This window comes from Macrobrachium nipponense, chromosome 26 (genome assembly GCF_015104395.2).
Source record: "Macrobrachium nipponense isolate FS-2020 chromosome 26, ASM1510439v2, whole genome shotgun sequence".
NCBI classification, from domain to species: Eukaryota; Metazoa; Arthropoda; class Malacostraca; order Decapoda; family Palaemonidae; genus Macrobrachium; species Macrobrachium nipponense.
The window spans coordinates 27770522-27782140 of NC_087215.1; the positions used below are offsets into that span (position 1 = coordinate 27770522).

At 34.2% G+C, this 11619-nt stretch overlaps 1 protein-coding gene across 1 annotated transcript; it reads right to left on the reverse strand.

Annotated features, from left to right (window-relative positions):
* Window positions 1-2666: 2666 nt before the first annotated feature.
* LOC135200097 (26S proteasome regulatory subunit 4) lies at window positions 2667-10622 on the reverse strand. Its single transcript, XM_064228418.1, has 9 exons — window positions 10494-10622; window positions 8628-8781; window positions 8235-8359; window positions 6841-7026; window positions 4802-4901; window positions 4330-4544; window positions 3751-3948; window positions 3249-3458; window positions 2667-2989 (listed from the first exon to the last, which is right to left on the reverse strand). Exons 1-9 carry the CDS (start codon window positions 10494-10496, stop codon window positions 2855-2857), a joined length of 1326 nt encoding a protein of 441 aa, XP_064084488.1. The 5' UTR covers window positions 10497-10622; the 3' UTR covers window positions 2667-2854.
* Between the last annotated feature and the right edge of the window lie 997 nt (window positions 10623-11619).

The window sequence follows — 11619 nt, forward strand, 5'->3', positions numbered from 1 at the left end:
AACTGAAGGAATATTACTGAATTTCAATACAAAATTTCAACATTATAAGTAAAATTCTGTTAACCAAAGTCGGTACTTTGAATAACATCTAATCGGGTAGAAGGGAATAGACCGCATACCCAATTTTCTTCTTAATATAACTAAAATAACATTTTCAAGAATTTCATCTAGCATATACCTATATATGCAATGACATTTATAGAAGAAAAGGTCCAGTTTTGGGGAAAACGAACCCCCATAAAAAATAGAAAAATAAAAAAATAAAAACTCTGGTTACGGGCCTGTAATAATCGTTTTCAATCTCTTCCATGATCTCATCGACACATGGCATGTCTTACTCACAGCATATCCTACCTTCCTGTAGTCTGACTTCTGATATTTTTCTTAAAGCTTAATTTATGTTTAAATCGCCAAACTCCTTTACATGGTTTCAGTGTCATGCTATGCTTTTGTCGGCGGAATACACTTAGACTCATGTATAACCTTGCTTTGCTATGCAGATTTTTTTTTATTGTTTTTCAAATCTTATTCAGCCTGTCCATTTTTAATCTGCTTTTCTTCAGTCTTCCACTAAGCGTCCAGTGAACGAAACCTGTGGTGGTTGTGCCTTTTTCCACCTAATATTATTTAGTAACTTTTTTCTTCCTCATTACTTTTCTGGTTAGATTTATCTTAAATCCCCTTCTCTCTAGATTTATGACGTATTTTATCGAGCAAGTCTCGTAAACCTAGAGGAAATGTGTATTATCCAAGTTTGTCAACTTTCTACCGTTATCCGTCTAAACATTCATTAACTTTTCCAACTTTTTTCTAATTTAAGAGGTCGTGTGAAGAAAATAACAGCCAAGATGTCAATATTTTCTAATGGCTTTCTTTCTTTCGTTTTCTTTCTTCAGTCTTAAGCTGGAAACCTTTATGGTCAAATCATCAGATTACAAACCCGAGAGCTCCTAACGGAAATCAGCCTATAGGCAGATATATAATTATTTGAAATGCACTTGACAAGGATCTATCAAAATGAACTTTTACATTTGCTTTATTTATGGACAATTTAAATTACAAGTACGTACATAGTTAACGAGATTGCCATAGTGGCGCAAAATCTTGCGTGATGCACTCGAAACACCTCATTATCAACAAAAGCTATCAGAAAGGTATTTCTTAATTCCACAGACTGCGCCACTATATTATTTAATCTGTGCATCTACTCCCTTTTCTAAAACTCATGTGCTCATCTCTAAGCATATTATAAATGCATTTTTTCTTGAGAGTATGCATGACGAACCTTTCTTGACAACAGAGGCAAGTGAAAAGCCGCTGCAATTGCTACATGTCACGTCACCTTTTTTTGCTAACTTTCCTGTAACTTTCAACTCCAAATCATCAGGCTTTGCTTCCTCATTCATATTCTACAAAACAAAAGTAAAGTTAGCATATTTAGTATTTAATTTTCAGCTCAAACAATCTCTCGTCTTTTTTTTATACATCAATCATTCAACTTCTAAACCTGGCAATTCCTTCTTAAGCACAAAAACGCCCTCTTCACCTTCTATTGGATGTATCTACGCGGTCAAGGCAAGCACTGGGACGCTTTTGCTATTCAGAGATTAACCACATGGAGCTCAGGTGGTTAACAGCAGGATAAAGATTTGTAGAAAACAAAGATGAAGTAAAAATATCTAACGTGGAAATGGAAAAAAACCACCCACACTTGCACATAGTAATCAAAAGATTGGAGAACAAGATTGAAAAAAGGAAGCAGGAATGACGGAAATATAAAATGGCTAAAAAGTAGTTGCAGTTTGGAGACAAAGCAACGCTACAAATACTCTTTAATAAGATCTAGTCTACCACGTGAGGTGCACTAGCAGTATTGACCACCTACGGCATCCTTGCATTGTTGTCGTCGCCTTTCAACTTTACCTTCTTTTGAGAGATATTATCCTAAATTTCCTTTTCACCCATAGATAATTAAGAAAAAATTCTGTGGCTTCTGTAACACCAGTTACTCTCTAAGCAAATGGCTTCTCAGCATCATCCATTGACTTTTCCCGAAATTCTGTCCTGTCTCTTCTTGCTTAATCTCACCATTTGGAATTTAATACTGCACTTAAAATGTCCGACTTCGTATTCTTACTCTCCTTCCTTCTACAAGCACCTTTTACTTGTAAATATTTCCACATCTCGTCTAATATCCAAGGTTTCCATCTTAACAACCAATTGGTTTTATTATCCTGAAATATATTTTGACAACCAGTTGTAAATCCTTGTACGTATGTTCACCTTCAAAAAGCTTTACTGTAATAAACTTGGTTCAACTGTAAACTTCTTTGTTGGGTGTTTCCAACCTTCCCACTATAGTGGTCAGCCAAAAGAGAACCGAGAACTGTAACTTGGTCATCTACTTGAATATGTAATATTCTATTGCATTACTGCCTTAAGGAAAGTCATACATGAATGAGTCCTCATAGTTCATTATTCCAAATAGTACTGTACTGTACTTGCTTCTCTCGATACAAACTGACAATTCGTCATGAAAAGCTTGAGCAAACTGAACTCGACAGCAAAGTGATTACAATTATTCTGCAGCAGAACCATTTCTTTTAAATGGAAATTACTTCTAGCAATCAAATGATCTACATTAATGATAATGAAAGAACATTAAATTTACCATTTTTCTCTTTATTATACGAGAAAAATCCTATAGTATGAATGTTTCCTGTACTAAGGGAATCCATATTCTTTATAAATTAAAAAATTAATGACAAAAGTCCAGTTTAGTGAAAAATGTATTAGTTAATAATGCTATTACACAAACAAATATCTCTCCCAAAGCTTAATATAAAAAAATTAATTAAAGATATAAGCCTTCTGGAGACCCTTCTTTCTTTCTATATAATACATTTTCTTTGGACTTCTTAAAATCTTCATTCGTTACTTTCATGCGGCGTTCACGCAGTGCCATCAAACCTGCTTCTGTACATATTGCCTGAAATGAGAATAAATAGTATTCATCTGTTAGCTGTCATTAGAGACTTAGTTTAAAATGTACTTCAAGCCAGTCAAGTGGCAAAACGAAGCCCATACTTTCATTTAAATATTGAAATGATATACAGTATATCAACTTGTTACAATCATATATGATGTGCTAACTTTTTGAAATCTATAACTAAAGAATGAAGGAAAAATTTAGTAACTTTCAGTGAAAAAGAAACCACTATTACTTAATGAAACCATTAACAAATTACCTTGATATCGGCACCTGACAAGTCGTCCTTGGACATTATAAGCTCATCCAAGTTTACATCACCAGCCAGTGTCATACGGGAGGTGTGAATTTGGAATATACGACGCTTGGTCTTCTCATCAGGGAGAGGAAATTCAATCTTACGATCAATTCTACCTGGACGAATAAGGGCTGGATCTAAAGTTTCAATCCGATTTGTTGCCATAACGACCTAGTGAAAAAGAAATTACGTATCAAAAAGGATGATCTATTTTGAGGTGAGAAGTGTTCCTGCAAACACTTCCATTTTTCTTTAGCTTCTCTTCTCACCTAATCTCAAATAAGAAGAGGTTTCAAAAACTACATCTGGGTTTCTTTACCTGATAAATGACAGTAACAATTACAATAATTTAAAAACAACCCTTGGATGCTGTCATAGCTGATACATATGACTATATACTTACGTACATATTTTACTTTGATTACAATTAAAACCAAAAAAGTATTCCTTTTCCTACTCTCACCTTTACATCTCCTCTGGAATCAAATCCATCAAGCTGGTTCAAAAGTTCTAACATGGTACGTTGGATCTCCCTCTCACCACCTGAATTTGAGTCGTATCGTTTAGTTCCTACGGCGTCAATCTCATCGATAAATACAATACTAGGTGCGTGTTCTTCTGCAACTCTGAATAGTTCACGAACCAATTTTGGTCCATCACCCTGTTGGCATAAAAAACTGCCGGATACTCACAATGTATTAAGTGTACACCATAACTACAAAATATATTCTAATTTGATTATGTAAATACATGAACTAATATTATATAATTACAAAGTATATACGTACTGCCTTTCAATAGCACTTAGGTCATTAGAATGCTGAGCATTATAATGAATGATGCTACATTATATCTATTTTAATACTTCTCATCCTTTCACAGTCTTTATTCTGAAAGTGTTCTTCACAACACTGAAAGTTAATGAAAGAATATTGGCAAGTAGGGAATTTAAATTATCATGACTAGTATATACCAAAATGTAATCAGTACCCTAAAAAAAAATCATTACATTAGTGCAAATATTTCTACCAAAACAACTCACCAAATATTTCTGAATCAACTCAGACCCTACAACTCGAAGGAAGGTGGCACTAGTTTGGTTAGCTACTGCCTTCGCAAGCAATGTCTTTCCAGTGCCTGGCTGGCCATAAAGGATGACACCCTTGGGTGGTTTGATACCCATCTCCTCATAGTACTCTGGATGAGTCAATGGAAGTTCCACGCTCTCTTTGATTTCCTGAATTTGGTTATCCAGACCTGTAAAAATAACATTTAGAAAAGTAGCATGAACAAAATAAAAAAATATCTAAAATTTAAGTTATACATTTTTACAAAATAATTTCACTGGAAAGGTTTTGTTTGCTTACATGACCTACCTATTCAATAGAGCACTTTGGACAGAAACTCATGTCACCTTGTGAAATAACAAACTTGTATTTTTAACACAGACTGTAAAATGAAATCAATGAAAGATATTACAAATCACACAGATCCTGCCTCATTTCAACACATACCTCCAATATCAGCATAAGTCTCCTGTGGTGCCTTTTCTAACTTCATGACAGTCACCATTGGATCTGTGTCGTCACTCAATACTCCTACTACAGCATGAACCTGGGTAATAGTTAGTTTTAGTAATAAAAGCACATTTCTGAAAATTATTTTCTTTAAAAAAGAAAATTCACATAATTGTTCAATATTCATTTCTTACATAGGGGTAAGGATATATTCAAATATAAAAGTATACAATTATTACATGTTATATTATATAATTATGGCCATTAACGTTTCACTTCTATTTAACACAGCACGAGCTCAAAGAAATTTTTTCCCAGCAAATGTGATGCCTCAGGGATACCCCATGCCAGAAAGAGGTTTCCTGTAACCTACATCTATGAAACAAGGACTTAGGTTCCCTCACAAGTGAAGCAAACTGTAATGCACAAAACCCTTAAGAAGAATAGCACACCCATGTCCTTTGCATATTGTCAATCACTTTCCTTGCTTTTTCTGTAGCTCTCCTCATCAAACTGTAAAACTAACAATACGGATATGTCTTAAATCTTTAGCTAAACCCCACTACCTGGTTCTGGCCCAAATCTGCATGCATTTGGTATTTCCATGACCTTAACTAATTTTCATCTAGTGTTTGAGTTACACTTGTTTTCTACTATGATAAATAATGTTATAAGTTCTTACTTCTTTCTCTCATATATTTTATATTTTTCCTTACATTTCATCCAGATAATATTTAAGTGATATAGAATATGACATTTACACAGCTGCACCAACCTCATTTTTGTAAAATTAACAAACTGGATGTACATATAATGAAAAAAACTATAATAAGCTTTAGGTGCAATTTTGGAACCACTAATAATTACGAGTTTTTTATGATCCAAGACTTGTAACACTGCATTCTTTAAATACAGTAAAGTACTGCTATGATGGATAAAACATTTGGCATAATGAGTCAATGCTATTTGCACCAAAGTTCATTGCACTCACATCAGACAATCTAAGACCCTTTGAAATAAGTCTCACTCCACAAAGAACTGGATGATCTGGAGTGTTTCTGAACTTTCTAAAATGCCACTTGAGTGAATAAACATCTGCAAAGGACACCAACCTTTACTTACTGCTGAACTGGCCACTATGAATGGTAATATCAGCAAGATGTTACACTTTCAGCCACTACTGAGCAGGCTTCTGACTTAGCTCTCCTTGAACAGAGATGCATATGCATGCGTTTCTGTATGTAAACAACTACTGTACTATACCATTTACCTGCTACCTTTTCCATAATTCAGTTGTGGTGTGTATGTGCCAAATTTTATAGCACTAATCATTGTAAACCCTTAAGTTAATGCTCCATTATTTCACCTCTTGTCAGTTGTTTTCAAGGTAAATAATCTGTCTCTGTTAAACTGACCACAACATATTAAAGCAAGGCTGTGATAAAATCTTTACAAGCTCCATCACTAACTTAAGCTTCAACACCACCGCAACTACAAAACACTGCTAATCCCTTTTAATCCACACCATCAACTTTTAGTAGAGATTATACTGGGACTTAAATTGCACTAGTATATGAAATTTTACTACACAGTATTAACTATACTGTCAGGTAAATTCCTTCAAGGAGAAACATATGAAAAACTTAAAATGTTTTAAAATATCAGCACTATCACTGGTAGTCCTCCCATTCCTGCAAGTGCTGGACTACTGGCCATTTACCATACAGTACATATATACAAATTCTAAAAGTTCATAGCAATTAGACTAAGAAGCTTCTTATTTTATGTCACTATCAGCTGGACACAAACACATATATACTCTGTGCATACTAAAACAAGAACAATAAAAGTATGGAAATGGCTGAAGCACAAAATCTTATTCATTAAAAATTTATGCCAATGATACTGAATTAATGACATTTTATCAGTGCATGCAGCACCTGACTGAATAAACATTCAATACCAAGCAACATGAAATGATATCACAGATACAGAAATTCATGGAAACAATAAACACAAAAGTATTTATGTCTTACCTTGTGATTTAATAAGACTGAGCAACCTGGTTCCAATTGATCCTTGTCAACAAAGGAAAGTATAGACACGTAGTGTTCTGACCCAACACTGGTCGAAACAATGGCATGGTTATCGTCAATGATCTCCTCTAAGGTACCCACACTCATTGGGGTTCCTCTCAAGTCATCAACTTTACTTCTTTCCTCCTGTAACAAAATTAAAAGTGGGATGTAGGAACATTTACAACCAAAATATAATACACAGATACCTTAAACACATAGCCAAAATCTGGCATTTTCTTTAATACCACATAAATTTTGCTAATTTGTTATTCACAGTGAAAAATTCCTAATCACATATCAAATAAACTATAATGTTAATGAATATAAGTATCAAGTAACTTACGTTCATTAACATTCTGGTTTATTTGATATGTTTAATTGTAATAAAGACTTTGTAACCTACTGAAAAATACAGTGCCTAACTTCCTAGAAATACTAAACAAATATGAGAGAGAGAGAGAGAGAGAGAGAGAGAGAGAGAGAGAGAGAGCTTCTTAATGTTATCAAGAATAGGGATGTGCCCAAGTATCAGTATCTGCTAGTTTTTGTGGTATCCGTGAAATTCTGGCCGATACCAGCCGATACTTTTGTCAATTACTATAGGAATTTAAAACCCTGTTTTGTTGATCTATGCCTGAGAAACAAACTCTGGTCCTTTCGTAATCTTGTTACTTATGTACCGGTATCTCATTTTTCTTGGGATTACGTAATAGAAGCAATATATGTATTGTAATAAGGCAAAGGATTAAACCTTCCATTACCAGGAACATTCATAATCTAAATAAATGAGTCTGTTAACTGTTTCTAGCCAATATACAAATTAAAACTCAGAGTAAGAGTATATATCAATGATTTCAGATTGCTTGTCACCCCATGAATTCGAGTAAGCACTACATGTCTAAATTGTTAAAAGTCTTGTAATGGTAGCCATAATATAAGCCAAACTGTATCCAGGTAATAAAGGGATTAAATACTAAATAGTTATACTTGATGTTCTTTTTCAATAAAATTTATGCCTTTGACATTGTTTATATAACTCTACTATCTGACTTTTCAACTTTTGAACCTTTAATATCCAATGACCAGAGAGCAAGAATGATTTTAGTAACAATATATATATTAAAAGTTAGTGTCGGTATCGGCCAAAAATTTGGGTATTGGTGCATCCCTAATCAAGAAAATAGCGCTCTCTCTCTCTCACTCATCTATTTAGTATTTATATAGTTTTAGTTTTATTTTCAGAAAGTTACAAAACCTTTATTATAATTAAATGTATTTTAAATGGACACCAGTTGTAAAGTTACTTGATTTCTTCATTAACTAACACTGTCAACTGTCAATATGTTTCATACCTCTTGCTTTTCTTCTTGTGGGCGGAGTGTCTCCTGGTTGCGAATAAACTCTTCCTCCATGAGGAGGTAATCCTTGATACGCTCAAGTTTTAGCATCTTCAAACGACATCTAGTGTGAGGTGTGACTGAAAAAATAGTCAAATAATTAGGAATAAAATACCAAGGGTGCTTACAAGTTATGCATTCCCTATAATAACAAGGAAGGGCTTACTTATTTTGAAATAAAAATGTACTGTACTCAATATAAAAAAGAAACTCAATAATTACTCGGTTGTTTAAGCATACCAATGGGACTCAGATCGTCAATGAAAAGGTTGTCCTTAAATTGAAGAGGAAACACAGAAACAAATATACATTATTGTTTTCACACTTACAGCCATAATTTTATCTTACCTAAAGGTAATTTGTTAGCGGCATCTGGTCCCTTCATCCTCCTCTTCTTCTTGCCAACCCGAGTGGGTACAGGAGGTTCATATTTTTTCTTTTTGTCCTTCTTGTCATCACTTCCCTGACCTCCACCACCCGATCCACTACTCTGACTCTGACCCTGTAATGTTAAATGAAAAAATGTAAAAACAAATCAACAGATGACATTAGCCTGATATACTAAAAAAAAAAAAATATGCACATAACCACTTCACAATATTTCTGCCTACAACACTTGTCATAATTCTAATCCTTTGAGATTCACACAATAACTTCCACACTTCAAAACTCCAATAATTTTATATAAATAAAAAAATCCATGAACATCAGGGTGCCATTTGAAGTGTGTTAGGGAATATTTTAACTCTGTCTCCCATGTAATATGCAGTAGGGGCTGTTCAATGCAAATTATCACTAAACCAGTACTAGAAAGTAAAGTCATTAAAGTTGGTTTTTATACTCTCTTACATTTCTCTATAGTACACAATTACTAACAAGAATATTAATATTGTATATATTACATAAACATATATGTATATGTATGTGTGTGTGTGTATATATATATATATATATATATATATATATATATATATATATATATATATATATATATATATATATATAGTGACACCTCAACTTTGCGGACTTTTGTATTCACCTGGTACCCTATTAAGATTATTCTTCCCTGTGCTCCCTTTTAAAGATTATACATTTCCAGATATATTTCTTATAGAGAGGGTTAAGAAGTTGGTTTAAATTACAAACGATGTGGAATACTGTTAGTTATAAGATCCAGGGAAAATATTCAAGCACAGGCTATAACACAGGATCTATGTTACTTAACCTAACAGACTTTGCCACTTATCAGCAAGGCCAGACCCAAAGTACTTAAAAGTGCAAGATACAGGTATTTCAAGCATGTTAACATTTTGCCAAACAGACTGAAAGGAGCTTGTCTCAATGAAGGTAAATGAGGAATTCTGTGATAAGATGAGTGGCTCCGACTAAAGAGACCCCAATCTACACCACCAGTCAAAAAGATGGCCACTGTGACTGATATGTGGCTGCTAGAAACCTAGAGTATGTTAGGTTAGGATGCACCCTTTATTTTACTCTATGACTCCCTTATGTTATAGTAGGTACCTAGGTAGGTAGGCTACATTAGGTTAGGAAGGGTCCTGCATTCTAGAATGGATTTACGATCAGATGCATCTGTGTAGACCTTACTGTTTCTGCATTACAAATTATTTTTTTAAATGTTTAGGCTACAAGGCCTAGTACGGTACGGGTGTGAATGAACATTTATTTTTTTAATTGTACCTACTAGCCTAGGTACCTACCATGTGGCAATTTAAACATTTACTGTTTTTCTGACTCGTCCGTTGCACTCGTTTCTAGATTTACTAGTAAGGAAGGAAAAACCAATAGGCTGAAACCGATGGACTGCCCTAAATGATAAGAAACTGCTACCTAGCTAGGTAGTTCCTAGGCAAGTACCTACCTAGTAGTACAAGTACAACATAGCCTGAGATATTACCAGTTGCAAAAATTAATGGTTCGTGTATTTGTAGAATAATAATAAGATCACATTAACCAATAAAAATAGGCATAAACTTATAATGTTTTTTCTTCAAATTTACGACCTTTAAACTAAATTGGGCTTCGGCGAGTCCTACTACCTAAGCTACCAAGGTCCTAAATAGGTATATTGTTCACTCCACGTCAACGTCATAGCATTCACATCAAAAGAAACTTTCCCTCCAGACAAAACCAAGCCGAAAACTTTCATAATAAGTTTACTTTTAATATAATAGAAGAAAAGATGATACTTACCATAATGACAGACGTCCAGTCACTTTTTGTTTCTAATGATAATGTGAAGACAGCAAACACTCTTCAGCGAGTTGTATGCTTTCCGAGTTCACCACAATGTTGACTCTATACCTGAAAAGAACATCTAGAACTATAGGCGAGGCTTCAGTCTATTTACAAATTCTGATTTTAATTACACTTATTTCTGTAATCCCAAAATAGCTAAACTAATTTTTGCGACTTTAGAGAACAAAACATTATCAGGCAAAGTAGACTATTGATGTTCGTAACAGGCATTTAAAGGTAGATGTGAGAGTGAAATAGATTAAGAACATTATATCTATTTCATTTCATTGTATAAAAATAAGATTTGTTCTAATTACTGTTGTTTATACCATATATAGTTTCACCTGGACAAATTTTCTCCTTTATCGTAAGTGTATACAGTGCAAGTGATAGCTGGTACTGTTTGCTGGCTTTTTCTTTGTTGACAGTCGGTGGAACCATCGACTTCATACGGTGAACAATTTCACTTCGCCGAATCACAGCATGCAAAGATATGCACTCTAGTCGACCGAAGTCAACTTTACATTTTGAAAATTTTTAAACTAGACTAGAAGTACTATAATTTCAGTGGCTTTCGGTCACGCACTTTAAAATGTGAGCAGCAATTGCAACGTAGAGCTCGACCTTTCCCTTTCTACTACTTATTTATTTATTTATTTTTTGTAACAACAGCCATTTATTAGCAATCAAATCATATATGTTTTGTATGAGTTTATATTTGATAATACTGTTGTACAGTCAAGCGATGTTGTTTTCTGAATATCAAAATTTTTGTAGTTAGAATAATAATAATAGAATAATAGTTTTTATGAAGCCAATAAGATATGTTTTTTTGTATGGCGTTTTTACGTTGCATGGAAGCAGTGGTTATTCAGCAACGGGACCAACGGCTTTACGTGACTTCCGAACCACGTCGGGAGTGAACTTCTATCACCAGAAATACACATCTCTCACTCCTCAATGGAATGGCCGAGAATCGAACCCGCGACCACCGAGGTGGGACGCTAATACCATACCAACCACGCCGCTGAGGCGCTTTTGTGCATTATGGTTGAAGCGGTGATATACCATCAAGTTGGAA